The 13,987-nt window shown below is 38.9% G+C and overlaps 6 protein-coding genes and 1 non-coding gene across 7 annotated transcripts; 6 read left to right on the top strand and 1 right to left on the bottom strand.

Moving 5' to 3' along the window:
* Positions 1-960: 960 nt before the first annotated feature.
* On the top strand, positions 961-1,032 carry SOMG_20095. The gene has a single exon. It is a non-coding gene; the product is annotated as a tRNA-Gln (tRNA).
* Positions 1,033-2,260: 1,228 nt separating this feature from the next.
* ntp1 (alpha,alpha-trehalase Ntp1) lies at positions 2,261-4,447 on the top strand (the record flags this gene model as incomplete). The annotated part of the gene is made up of 1 exon (XM_056180966.1): positions 2,261-4,447. One exon carries the CDS (start codon positions 2,261-2,263, stop codon positions 4,445-4,447), a length of 2,187 nt encoding a protein of 728 aa, XP_056037121.1.
* Positions 4,448-4,925: 478 nt separating this feature from the next.
* On the top strand, positions 4,926-6,273 carry atg38 (PtdIns3K complex subunit Atg38; the record flags this gene model as incomplete). Its single annotated transcript, XM_056180965.1, has 2 exons — positions 4,926-4,949; positions 5,047-6,273. The coding sequence occupies 2 exons, from the start codon at positions 4,926-4,928 to the stop codon at positions 6,271-6,273; spliced, it is 1,251 nt and encodes a 416-aa protein (XP_056037122.1).
* Positions 6,274-6,758: 485 nt separating this feature from the next.
* On the top strand, positions 6,759-7,100 carry mug168 (Schizosaccharomyces specific protein Mug168; the record flags this gene model as incomplete). The annotated part of the gene is made up of 1 exon (XM_056180964.1): positions 6,759-7,100. One exon carries the CDS (start codon positions 6,759-6,761, stop codon positions 7,098-7,100), a length of 342 nt encoding a protein of 113 aa, XP_056037264.1.
* A 619-nt stretch (positions 7,101-7,719) lies between these two features.
* mef2 (mitochondrial translation elongation factor G Mef2) lies at positions 7,720-10,287 on the top strand (the record flags this gene model as incomplete). Its single annotated transcript, XM_056180963.1, has 2 exons — positions 7,720-7,836; positions 7,930-10,287. 2 exons carry the CDS (start codon positions 7,720-7,722, stop codon positions 10,285-10,287), a joined length of 2,475 nt encoding a protein of 824 aa, XP_056037124.1.
* A 233-nt stretch (positions 10,288-10,520) lies between these two features.
* tcg1 (single-stranded telomeric binding protein Tgc1) lies at positions 10,521-11,835 on the top strand (the record flags this gene model as incomplete). The annotated part of the gene is made up of 3 exons (XM_056180962.1): positions 10,521-10,726; positions 10,958-11,159; positions 11,209-11,835. 3 exons carry the CDS (start codon positions 10,521-10,523, stop codon positions 11,833-11,835), a joined length of 1,035 nt encoding a protein of 344 aa, XP_056037125.1.
* Positions 11,836-12,219: 384 nt separating this feature from the next.
* Positions 12,220-13,410, bottom strand: egt2 (ergothioneine biosynthesis protein Egt2; the record flags this gene model as incomplete). Its single annotated transcript, XM_056180961.1, has 1 exon — positions 12,220-13,410. One exon carries the CDS (start codon positions 13,408-13,410, stop codon positions 12,220-12,222), a length of 1,191 nt encoding a protein of 396 aa, XP_056036930.1.
* Between the last annotated feature and the right edge of the window lie 577 nt (positions 13,411-13,987).

The following is a 13,987-nucleotide window of genomic DNA, read 5'->3' as shown; positions in this document are numbered from 1 at the left end:
TGCCTTTCACTATCGAGGGCACTGAAATGCGGACTGAAACCTCAAAGCTTGAATCTTTCGTAAAAAACCGTAGGCGAATTGCTCTGTGGGAGCTGTTTCCCTGCTCCTATCCATCAGCCAAAACAGAATTCAAAACTTAAGGAAGGAGTGAAAAAGGAAATATCTCCATCCACTCAAAAGTACGTAAACGTGGTGTTGCTGTACTCTTAATTTCTAGAGATTGGCTTCAAAATTCCTTTTTTAATCTATAATGCAATTCCCGATTCTGCTTGCTTTTCTCGGTTGTACAAAGGATTCATGACCATTGGAGTGGTAAAGGCTACACAAAAAAAAATAGAAAATATATATACGTCTAAACTTAGGCTAAAAATAGAAAGAATGGCATGCCATTTTTGAATGTGTTAAATGATTCCTCTACTAAGTAAAAACAATCAAAACTTTGTTGTTTGCCATCGAGTCGAATACAAACACACAGAAATTAAACAAATATAAAAAGAAATGTATTTCCGATTTTATTTTTTGATTTCTCTTGTTTTTTTCTCAACCATCCATCCATAGTAAATAAAACCCTTTGTGAGTTGCAGAGTAACAAGCTCAAGTTATCCAAGTGTGGTCGACAAGAACGCGAGAAGAAATCCGACCTAAAAAGGTGACTGACCTACTTTAGTACTATTTCTATTTTCTATTTTAAATTTTATTTTTGTTTGTATTCATAAGGCGACACCATCAATAATTAACAGCGGACCGCCGTCTCTTGTTAAAATCCGCTGCATAACACAAGCAGCCTCTCTTTCCAGATTGCTTTGGCTAACATTAAAAGGATTCAACTTATCTTGAATGCAAATTGAAAAGGCTAGCAAAAGACATATCTGGTAGCAAAAGCCTTTCCATGAACTACAATTGTAATAGCAAATTGTTTACATGTCATACTGTGTTTTGTAAACCGGTCCATCAACAGTCGGTTGTATGGTGTAATGGCTAGCACATGAGATTTTGATTCTCGAGACCTGGGTTCGATTCCCAGTACGACCTAATTTTGCTTTTACTTTTTGTATTTTTTCTTTTTGCTTTCTCGACCATAATATAGATGAATATAAGCTCTCCAACGGTTCAAAAGTCAGTCAATTAACGGTGTTGTTGCCTTTCTCTGGGACCTTTGGTGAGACTAACAATCCCCTGATAGATGCCTTACAAGGAACCAAAAACATACACAACAACAAACAAAAAAAGAAAATGAAACTCTAAAGTTGGTTGCTCATGAATCCAGAACCGTATCGTATAGACAGAGCCCATGCACACACAAACCTATTTTAAGTGACAAATACAAACAGACGACTTTGTCTACAAAAGGCCACAGAGCCATGGAATCTCCAAATAAACCAAAAATGAAAACACAAAGAAATTGAAAGCGAAAGGAGCTTCTTGCACGGACTCGCCTGCTACTTGCCTTCCCTGGTTTTATTCTCGCGAGACACTCCAGAATACATTACTCAGTGTCGTTTGACCTTGCGATTCGAGGTATATGCCATTCCTAAACAGAGGATTTTCAAACAAACAAAGAAGCATTTGTATTAGAAATTGAGTCCACCAAAAGAAATTTTTTCCTATGGAATTCGATGTATTCATCTGCTGTGTTACCTCGAAACAGGCAAGCGTCATCAAGTAACAATCGGATACGTCAATATTAATATAGAAGAACTGACACAGGAAGATATTTGTCGTTAGCAAATTTCCCAGTTAAACAAAGGACATTGAAAGGAAGAACAGTTTTCAAGTCCCTAAAGAAGATTCATTCTACAGAAAAGAGATAATAGGTTTTTCAATCGCATTACCATACCTATTTTTCTACTTTCTCTTTTTCTCATATATTGACATCGAATTCTCCATTTGAAGAATTGTGCAAGGCATTATTTCCTAAAAAAGTATTTAGATCATCTAAGAGCACTCATCTTCCTTGTTGCTCGAAAACAGGAATTGACCGTTTCGCAGAACCCCCTTTGATGAAGTAAATAGTTCGTAAGGCTAATCGCTTGTTTGATCGAAAGAAAAATAACTTTTGGGTGTACCTGCGTTAAATTTTGTCTTTTAATTTCCCGCATTTTTTTTGATCCAGTCTGTAAAGCGTAAAAGCATAATTGCAGTTTTTTGTTTTCCTGTTGTCGTTCTCTTTTATAGAGAGTGCTTCCTTTTCCAAGTCTTTAGCCTTTTTTTTATTTTCGACACGCTCAACTATATCATTTGACTTTTCTTTTTTCCCAAAATGCCTCCCAAATTCTCTTCTCACTACGTTGACACCAATGAAAAGCCCAATGAGAATGATCGGGATAGTGACCCCTTCGTGAATGCCAAAAGTTATTATTCAAAAGACACAGATATCTCGACTCGTCTTGGTTCAGGCCGTGGACGCACGCTTTCTACTTCAGCAGAATCGGGATCGTCTCTCACTCCCGAACTTAAAAATATTCGCCGCCGCGGTAGTTTGGACGAACATAAAGAGCCTCGGAAATTTTTGGTAGACGTCGAAAAAACTCTGCATTCTTTGCTGGAATCCGAGGATACCGATCGCAATATGCAAATTACCATTGAGGATACTGGCCCAAAAGTCGTTTCCTTAGGTAGTGCTAGTTCCGGTGGCTATCGTCTTTACGAGCTTCGGGGTACGTATCAGTTGTCCAACTTGCTTCAGGAACTGACTCTTGCGAAGGACTTTGGTCGTCGCTATGTTATGATTGATGAGCGCAGATTGAATGAAAATCCTGTTAGCCGTCTTTCTCGACTTATTAAAGGAACCTTTTGGGATGCCCTTACCCGTAGAATTGATGCTAGTACTTTAGACGTCATTTGCCATGACACTAAGGATCGTTCTGGCCACTCTGTTAACCGTATTTATGTTCCTAAGCCTGAAAAAGAACAATACGAATACTATTGTCGTGCTGCAAAAGAGCGTCCTTATCTGAACTTGCAAGTGGAATATTTACCTGAAGCAATTACGAAAGAGTGGGTGCGGGATGCCAACCAAAAACCCGGCTTACTTGCTCTTGCCATGGAAAGGTATAAGGACGATGAAGGAGAAACTCACCTCCGTGGTGTCCCCTTTGTCGTTCCTGGCGGCCGTTTTAATGAAATGTATGGCTGGGACTCTTATTTTGAAGCGCTTGGTTTGCTCATTGACGGCCGCGTTGATTTGGCTAAAGGCATGGTTGAAAATTTCATTTTCGAGATTACATACTATGGTAAGATTTTGAATGCTAATCGGACTTACTACTTGCTACGTTCTCAACCTCCCCTCCTTACGGATATGGCCATTCGTGTATATGAACATATCAAGAACGAGGAAGGTTCCAAAGACTTTTTATACAGAGCCCTCTGTGCAGCCATGAAGGAATATTATACAGTTTGGATGAGCTCCCCTCGTTACGACACAAAAACTGGTCTTTCTAGATACCGCCCCGATGGTCTTGGAATTCCTCCAGAAACCGAAGCTAGTCATTTTGAGCAATTGTTGCGTCCCTACATGGAGAAATACAACATGACTCTCGACGAATTTACCGAAGCTTACAATTATCAAAAAGTTCAGGAACCTTTTCTAGACGATTACTTCTTACACGATCGTGCCGTACGTGAAAGTGGCCACGACACGACTTACCGCCTTGAAAAAGTGTGTGCCGATTTGGCAACCGTTGACTTGAATTCTCTTTTGTATAAGTATGAAACAGATATATCCCGTGTTGTTTTAGAAATCTTCAATGACAAACTTGTATTGCCAGATGGCAATGTCGAAACTTCCGCTATTTGGGACCGCCGCGCAAGAGCTCGTCGAGCTGCTATGGAAAAGTACAACTGGTCAGAAGCCGAATCCATTTGGTACGATTATGACACAAAATTCGAAAAGCGAGGTACTTATCAGAGTGCAACTGCATTCTGGGCTCTTTGGGCTGGCGTGGCTACCCCTCGACAAGCGGCTAGATTCATTGAAGTCAGCTTACCCAAGTTTGAAGTATCCGGCGGTATTGTGGCAGGTACCAAGGAAAGTCTTGGTCAAGTAGGTTTACATAATCCTAGTCGTCAATGGGATTATCCGAATGGCTGGAGTCCTCAACAGATTTTAGCCTGGTATGGCCTTCTCCGTTATGGTTACGAAGATGAACTGCGTAGAGTAGTATATCGCTGGCTGTATACCATCACGAAGTCTTTCGTTGACTTCAACGGAGTCGTCGTTGAAAAATACGATTTGACCAGAGCCGTTGATCCCCATCGTGTTGAAGCAGAATACGGCAATCAAGGTCTCGATATTCAAGGTGTTGCAAGAGAAGGATTTGGATGGGTTAATGCTAGTTATGAAATTGGACTTACCTTTTGCAATTCTCACATGCGGAGAGCTTTGGGTGCATGCACTGAACCTGCGATTTTCTTCAGCGATAAAAAACAACAAGAGATTGGAAGTTAAGTCAGTTCTGGATGAATTAGTAAATTCTGGAGCAATCTTTTCAGACGAAATGTCTCTATAAAAGTTATATGTGAGTGCACTTTTTTTATTCCTTTTGCTATTATGTTAATGATGCCGTTTTACGAAATTGATGCATACCGATCAAAAATGAATTATGATTTTTTAATAAAACTTATTGTTTCGGTTTTTTTTTTTCTACTTATGCCCTAATTCTATATTAAATTGAAACAAATTAAATCCTTGTAGAAATCGTTTTCGTCACAAATAGATGCTATATACTTCAACGATCTTTTATAAATTTGTATGTAAATGATTATTTTGTATTTATAAGTTTGTTATAATTAAATCCAAATTGCCGGTAGCTTCTATTTACCTTTTCGTCTTGGAAGTCAAACATTAAAAATCCTAGAAAAGCAGATATTATAAACACTGAAATGCATCATCCTCCCACATCCAAACACATATACTATCATGTGGGATGGTTCGATATTCACTAAAAAAGGTAATATATTTTGAATCAAGCTATTTAGTTTATATAAAACAACTTAAACTATTGAAACATTAAGGGAGTCTATTGAGCAGGAAGCTAACAATGTTAGGCACATGAGTATGCCCGAGATGGGGAAATTCAAGAAGTCTCTGGCGAGTTAGCGCAAGCCATTCTATGTTATAGCTTAGCTAAATCAGAATATCAAGGGATCTCTGATGTGACGATGCGACATTTGACAAAAATATGCGTCAGCTATCAGATTGAAGAGTTGACAAAGCGAATTGAAGAGCTTAAGATAATTGCGCCTACGAAACAGTCTACGCCGTCATCGGCAATGGCATCGATGTCTGTTTCTACTAGACTGTCGCCTATGTATACATCTGCGCTAACGACCCGCTTTACATCGAACTCTGTAGTATTACCGACAGAGAACAGTCCACTACAATCAAAACAATTAATACAAGAAAAACCTTACGATGATAAGGATGATGATCCATTTACCATATATCCCAAGTTTCAGTCGCAAGTGAATAAACTAGCTCCTAGCTATGGATTGGCAGTGGCTTATTCCATAGTTCCAATGGATGATGAACAGTCTTCCCCTAGTATGTTCAGTTCGGATGAGAGCTTTACGATTATTGAAGGGGATGATTTTACCATCGAAAAGCCGGAACACGAAGAGTCGTTGCCTACAGAAGAGTATGAAGATGAAAGCAAAGAATCAACGCATTCAGTTGGGATGCATCCCAAAATTACTACTCCTACCAATTTGCATGAGTTGACAAATGAAAAAATACAAAACCCAGCAGCTTATGATAGTACTACTGAATCTGAAGGTCAAACAGACGAACCAATTAGGCCAAAAAAAGAACTCTCTCGACAGAAAACGGAAACGGAAATGGATTTTGCTAATCGAAAATCTAAAGGAAAGGAGCGATATAAAGAGGAAACTGTCAATAGCAGTACTACGAGTAGTGTTGGAGAAATTTTAGACTCTCAAGAGGATATGACTCAGACTTCGAAAGAGGAACCACGGGAAGCTTTCCCCGATGCACGGAAAGAACTTGAAGCTTCATCAACCCCAAGCGCTGGCAACAAAGCAAAGCCTGAAAGACCGAAGCGCCCAGAACGAAAAAGAAGCCGATTTTTAATGCCTTTCTTTCGAACTTTTTCTGGAAGGAAAAAGAAGCTAGAAGAAGAGAAGTCACCAGAATCTTCCATAGAATCATCTACTGCACAGCTTACAATGAATTCACAGGTAAAGATTGAACAATTGGAGACTCAAATTGCTACACTACAACGACAGCTGGAGCATTTTCAAGTACAAAATCCTTAAACTTGCTTAAAAAACGCACAAAATTATTCCCTACTGACCCGTTAATTATTGTTCCTTGCATTCGCTGTTGCCATTGAATTATACTATATTTGAGCTGATGCGATAACCCTAATCCTCTAATATCACAGCTAGTTATATCTGACGAGTACTAAAAAACCTTCATATTCGATATCATTAAAGCAGGAAATAATGCTCAATCCCTAATGGGTCAGAGTCCATCTTTGCCAAGTACTCCAATTTGAGAGGCGTACCCATTTGACGTGGAAATGACAAGAGGTAGTGGCGTATTCCACTGATCGATGAACAGCAATAAAGATTGTGGATATATATATGTATACATATATACATATATATATATATATATATTTTAACATTCGTTATAAAGAGTTCATCGTGATACTTTATTGAAGTCAATTATTTCCTAATCACTGTACAATTACAAGTGTTTTTGGTATTTAAAGAAAGTTTAGGAAAATAGTTCCAACATGAACAAGAATCGTTTACAATCGTATCTAGATGATGGGAGTGACACTATAGCTAAACCCAAGATCATGCAGGTTGAAGATGCAAAGATTGCGAAGGGAACAGAAACTTTGAGTTACGACATGAAGAATAGCCCTTTTAGTCCATCAATGAATCGAGCTACGACTGAAGGAGCAGTAACTTTAAAGCAGATTCGAGCACTTCAGGGAGGTAATTGCGGATTTTCTTCCGTTGACAAAACACCATCTCCAGTTCATACGAAAGCAGAAGAACCAGGACTTGGGTTAACACCCATGAACAGCCAAGATTATAGCAATAAAATTGCAAGTCGGTACAAATCTTAAGTGAGGTCAGTCCTTATACGGGATCGTCGATTTCACAAAAAGTGTGTGCTGGAATCGATCAGGATCCTGATTTGTTAATACCTGACGCTTCATAAGAGTGCTGTTTATTATAAAATGATGATTTTTTGGAATCTTTGTGACAAGGTGACTAAAGAACGATGTTGTGTTGATCTACTCTATACGTTTCCTCAATTTGGATATCCTTTTTGGGCTTAACGATTTCTGCATTGAGAGCTTGTTTTCATATAAAATTTGATAGTTTTTTAACGAAAGAGTATTGCATTATGTTGGTATGCATGATATGACTTAATGAGCCTATAATTACGAATAAATGAGAAATCAGAAAATTGCACTTGTGATTATTTCTATCCATTTGAAGTAGAGCGTAACTATCGTTTGATGCTATTTTGTTGAATGACTCAAGAATGAAAAAGAAATCTTATTCTGAGGTAAAATCACTCCCAGATACGAATCATAAAGTTGTGTTTAATGCTAGTGTTATCTATGTTTAGAATTTGTAAATTTATGAATACCTCCACTACTCTTCCTTTATATTCTTGAATCCTCATACACTGTATAACCATGACCTTTTCGTTACCATAATAGTATTGACGCCTTCATGCTTCGACCATTGGGCAAATTCGTGAAACCTTCTATATTTTTATGGAAACGATTATCATCTAACAATGCAATTCGCAAAATACGAAATGTTGGGATCATTGCACACATAGATGCGGTATGGACTAGTTGAAGGTTGAATCTTTGCCAAAAAGCGGTAAAATGCCCTACAATGATTAAAAATGCAATAGTTACTAATCATATTGTCTAGGGGAAAACTACATTGACCGAGAAAATGTTGTACTATGGAGGCTATACTAATCATTTTGGAAATGTCGATACAGGCAACACTATCATGGATTATCTACCTTCAGAACGTGAAAGAGGAATTACTATTAATTCTGCAGCCATTACATTTCCGTGGAGAGGACATACTATAAACTTAATTGATACACCTGGTCATGCCGACTTTACCTTTGAGGTAGAACGATCGGTCGCAGCTTTAGACGGTGCCGTAGCAATTTTGGATGGTAGTGTCGGCGTTGAAGCACAGACGAAAGTTGTATGGAGTCAAGCAACCCGATATGGCATCCCAAAAGTTATCTTTGTTAACAAAATGGACCATATTGGTTCGAGTCTTTCAAAGACAATGCGGTCAATATATACTCAATTGGAATGCCATAATCCAGTCGTCCTTCAGCTTCCAGTATTTTCAGAATCATTCGAGGAGAAAAAGTTTTTAGGCGTTATGGACGTACTTCGACAGAAAATGATCCTTTGGGATGTATGTTCAGACTCAACGTCCCATGATGGAAAACATGTGCGTGAAATTCCCATACCTGAAGAAAAGAAGGAGGAATTTCAGGAAGCCAGAGAAGCCATGGTGATGGCTCTTTGTGATCTTGATGAAACACTATGTGACGAATATTTGCAGACCGAAAACGTGAATGCATTTTCAGAAGATCGTTTGGCCTCTGTTTTACAGGAACAATGTATCATGGGAAATGTTGTCCCAGTCCTGTGTGGATCTTCATTGAAAAACATTGGCGTCCAGCCTGCTTTGGATGCGATAGTTGATTACCTTCCTGATCCTGTGGAGGCTGATAAGCTTTTGAAAGAGAAGAATACGAATGTCTCCAATAAAACTGCATTAAAAGATATACCTCTTTACGCGCTCGTCTTCAAAGTTATTCATACACCGACTAGGGGAATTTTGTCCTACATTCGTGTGAGAGAAGGAACATTAAAACGAGGGACAATGATCTATAACCCGAGAACAAAAAAGACGGAGCGTGCTATAAGGATATATAATGTTTATGCTGACCAGACTGAGGAAGTAGATGAAATTTCGGCAGGAAATATAGGATTGGTAGGAGGTCTAAAAGAATTTCATACTGGTGATGCTATCACTACGAAAACTAAAGGAAAAGAGCAACCATATTTGAAGAAGGAGAATATTTCCCAACTACATATCCCTATTCCAGAACCAGTCTGCATGGCTGTTTTGGAGCCAGAGTCTCTAAAAGATGAACCAAAGTTACTGGAAGCACTTGCTAGTTTGGTTCGTGAAGACCCTTCCCTTAGATACACACAGAATAGTGAAAGCAATCAGTGGATTTTGGAAGGAATGGGAGGATTGCATCTGCAAATCTCGCACCAGCGACTCGTTAATGATTTTGGTGCTCGTGTAATTTTAGGAAAGCTTCAAGTAGGATATCGTGAAACCATTAAAAAACCTTGTACTTTTGCTGACGAGGGCTTTCCTTCAGCTATCTCGTTACATTTGCGATTATATCCATTGGATGAAAGCGCAGAAGCTGTTGATTTCTCCAAAAAGGCCAACCATGTTCAAGAGGGGTTTGTCTTTCGGGGCTGGACCCAAAATGATTCCGTTAGTTTCCCGGAATATTTTGATTCTTCCTCTATTGACGAGCATTTATACTACGGTATTTTAGCAGGTTTATCTCATGGGCCACTATATGGATTCCCCCTCTGGAACGTTCAGGCAGCTATCCATATTGAGGCTTGTTCTTTTTCATCCTCCACTTCTTCTTCTTCTTCCTTGTCTCCTTTAGCACTTTTATCCCAGACGGCGTCAAAGGCAACACGGCAAGCCCTTGAAAGACTATATTCTCAATCGCCGAACGCATTTTCCGTATTGGAACCCTATATGGATATAACCATCACAACTCCAGATGAGTATTTAGGGGCTATTACTAAAGATTTAGTTGGGAAGAGAAGTGCTGTCATCCATGAAATTGTCGATGAATCAAGTGCCCTCGATCCGTTAGGGGAGCCAGTCTCGCAAGAAAACACTGAGAGCAACATGAAAAATTTGAAATACGTCCCAAGAGAAACTTCTACATATTCCCGCACGGACAATCAGAGTGCGACACAAAACGAGTCGTATTCTATCTCCAAAACCAAGCGTGTTTCTGCTCAAGTGCCCATGGAACGAATGCTTGATTACAACTCGGTCTTAAAGGCTTTAGCAAAGGGAAATGCAAGGTTTACAATGTCTCAGATTCAGAATCCTTCTTCTTCTAAATCCGCCTTAACCCCGTCTTCAACTTTTCTGCCCATGTCTACTGAGCGTCAAAAACAAGTTCTTGCTACCGAAATGTTTTGAGGATTTTGGGAGATAAAAAACATGAAGCTATTTATAATAAATTGTCATAAATGTTAATAAAATTTTTTACTCCAGTTCCTGTATCTGAAATATCCTTTTTCTATACCTTTCGGTGCATGCGAATTATTGTATCCTTACGGAGTTGCGTACTTGCGGTAATTCACCCATATATAAACTTACCCTTAACACATATCACCACTATTCACGAGAAAACACTCTAGACGATATTAATAATGTCTGCAGAAGGAACCGTTGTTGATAACACACCAACTGTGATTCAAGAGCAAGTAGAGAACTCTGTAAACACTGCTGCTTCTGCCGCTGAATCTCCAAAAGAAACCACAAACCAAGAACAAGATTTCCGTGTCTTTGTTGGCCGCTTGAATACCTCTACCAAGAAGAGCGAGATCCGTTCTTTGTTTGAAACTGTCGGAGCTGTGTATGTTAATTAAAAGGGACTAAACCGTATCTCTTCGTATGAGGAGAATGTTGAAGTAAATTGCTAAAATAGAAAACAGAAACCAAATTGTTATGGATTTTCTAGAGCCAATAAATGGGACATTTTTATGGCGTTAACAGTTGGTTTCGTTTGAATCGCAACAATTACTCGAGTGGTTTGCCCTATTGTTTGATAAATTGATTAGTGGAGGTGATTGCTAACTAAGTTCAGTCGCAAAGTTACCATCCCTTTCCGCCGCGTACGCCGTGGAACTCGCCTAGTACCATCTGGTATCGCCTTCGTCACATTCGCCAGCGAGGAAGATGTAGAGAAGGCTATTGATACCTTAAATGGAAAAACCTTGAACGAACGCGAGATTGCCGTTCAGAGAGCTCGCCCTGTTCAAAAACAACCCAAAAAATCAAAGAAAGAAGTAAGTCAGACTTTACTATTATAAGAGCTGTGTGGCTAACCATGTGAAGCTTAAGGAGAAGAATACTTCCGATAAAGAAAATAATGAAACCGCCACTACCGCTGAAGATTCTGAAGCTTCTCCTGAAAAGGAAGATGAGGAAAGCCAAGAATCCTCTGAACCTCTTTCTACAGAAAAAAAACAAAACAACAAGTCTAGAAATGCTGCTGGCAAGAAGAAGGCTAAGCCTCTTCCCCCTAACTCTATCTATGTTTCTGGCCTTTCGGTTACTTTAACAAACGAAGGCTTGAAGGAGATGTTCGATGCTTACAACCCTATCCGGGCTCGTATTGCTGTTCGTTCTCTCCCTCCTTATATTATCCGCCGCATCAAGCTTCGTGGTGAACAACGCCGTGGTCGTGGTTTCGGTTTTGTTTCCTTCAGCACTCCTGAAGAACAAACTCGTGCCATTGAAGAAATGAACGGTAAACAAATTGGTGATCTTACCTTGGTTGTTAAGAATGCTATATCTCGTGAAGAAAAGCAAAAAGAAACAGAGGAGAAGGAAGATGAAAATAATGCCGTTTCTGAGGAGGGTGAGAAGGCTGAATCCGAACAAGCTGCTTCTGCCACTCAAGAGGCTTCCGCTGCAAATGTTGAAGCCGATTCTGCTGAGAAGGCTACTGCTTCTGCTTGAGGAGGCTGTAGTAAATGTTCTAAGTTTATGATTTGTCATGCTCTGTAATCGTTTGTACTTTCTTTTAGAGCTCCCTTTGTTCCTTCGACTTATGTTTCTTCCTTTACCCTGCGCTTGCGCTTATAACGTTTGTTCATTTTCCTGCAGAAAGTCTTTGCGTAAGAACTAAAAAACTGTAGAATAGGATTTATTGCATAGGCTTTTTGTAATTTATATATTTGTTCGTATGTTGGAAAGCATATGGATGTTGTCTGAACTATAAAAAAAACATGTTATGAATAAAAAATTGTATTTATGCATATGTCGTATCTATCGTGAGGTATTTCTGTATTCGTAGCTAGAAGCATAAGCGGTGGATTAGCCGCAAAGTTATGTCGTAAGTTATTAGTTTTCAGGTGAATTTTGACAAAGCTCTTTTAAGACACCCGCTATGTAAACAAAATCCGATTCTTCCAAGAAAGGAGCACCGGCTATACGAGTGTAAAACTTGCCGTGGTATTCGACGAAGCGAAGAAAAGTATTCTTGCTTTGCCAAAAATATTCAAAAAATTCAGCGGATGGCATACGCCGCAGGGGAATTTCGACGTTTACCATAGCAATAGGAGGAGCTAATACAAAATAAGATGTCCCTAAGGCTTCAGCAATGATTTTCGCGCCCTTTATAATAATGTCATAGTTATAATTTTGAATCTTATGTTCACCGCCGATAGACTTTCTGAACGCTATTGCAGCATCAATGGCGATAAATTTAGGTAAATCCGTAGAAGAAGCATACAGAAACCTTGCGTTTAAAGGGGCCGGGGGAGGAGATTTTTGTTTACGAATGTGATAGCCGTAGGAGATTGGAAGGGCTTCAATTGAATTGTGGTACTTTTTAGACACATACAAGATGGTCGTACCTGAAGGTGCATTCAGCCATTTATGAGCATTAGTATACAAAAAATCAGGGTCCAGGGACGACATGGAAAGAGGAGAAAGCCCAATCCCATGAGCAGCATCTATAACACTAATCACGTTGTATTTCTTACAGAGTTGGATGAGTTCCTTGCAAGGTAGTTGAATCACTGGCATAGAAGTGACAAAATCAAATATGAAGAGTCTTGGCTTGTTCTTTGCCAAATACGATTCCACTCGAGACAAAAGCTCAGAACGGTCATAAGCAAAGTCGATGTCTATGGTATCCATCTGAACATCGTACCGATCTTGAACAAAATCAACAGCAAATTGGCATGTAGGATAAGCCAGATTTAAAGTTAAGATCCTATCGTTAGCTATCCAAGGAAACGTTAAGAGAATAGAACTAATCGCCTGTGTAGCGGAAAAACAAAATGCAAGGTTGTTAGGACTGGTATCCAAGAGTTCTGCTAGTTGATCCATAGTTTTTTCGGCTAGTTTGGGTAACCTGTATCTCGTTTGTAAATCTTGGACCTTTTCTGATTCCTCCAACAACTGTAAATGTCGTTGAAAAGCAGGAACACAAACCACCCCCGAGCTCGCGTTATTCACAGATACGTATTTTTCATCTAACATAAAATACGGCTTTAAAGCACGTCCAAAAGGAATACATTCTGACATGTTCAACCTAAAAAAGGGGTCAAAAGGACTGTAGTTACAAAAAAAGAATGAATCCCGTAAAAAAAAAAAGAAGTTATAAATCAACTCAATGCTTAGACATCAAACAATAAAAGACTTAAATTTAGTTGTAACGTCAAAATTATGTAGCCAAAAAAAGCGGAAGCGGAATTGTGGATAGAAACGTAGTTGGAAGTTGTTAAAAGAACGCGACCGACCCTGCTTTTCGTTGTTTTTAATAGAAAAGCTGGAAAGACAAGATACGCGCTTTATAAGATTCAGTAAGAGAAGGAATTCAATGGAAAGTAGTTTCTTTTGAAACTTGAGTAAAATTTATAGGAAACGTTTTCTGATTTTGATTGTCGAGAGTTTGAGCAGACGTACGAACAAAGATTGATCTTGCTTTTCAGCGCTGAAACATTTTAATAATGATACTGTAATTCTTTTTTTAAATTGTTTCTAGTAAACGATCCGTTTCGTGTTGACTTCAAAAGTATTTCAATTAATAAAGAGTATACCAGTATGGGATGAGTTAAATAGCAACTAAATTGTATTAAATAAAAAAAAAAGAGAGAAGTAT

The sequence above is a fragment of the Schizosaccharomyces osmophilus genome, chromosome 1 (genome assembly GCF_027921745.1).
Source record: "Schizosaccharomyces osmophilus chromosome 1, complete sequence".
NCBI lineage: Eukaryota > Fungi > Ascomycota > Schizosaccharomycetes > Schizosaccharomycetales > Schizosaccharomycetaceae > Schizosaccharomyces > Schizosaccharomyces osmophilus.
Note: the sequence above shows the minus strand (reverse complement) of the source record. Positions and strands in the feature narration are given on the sequence as shown.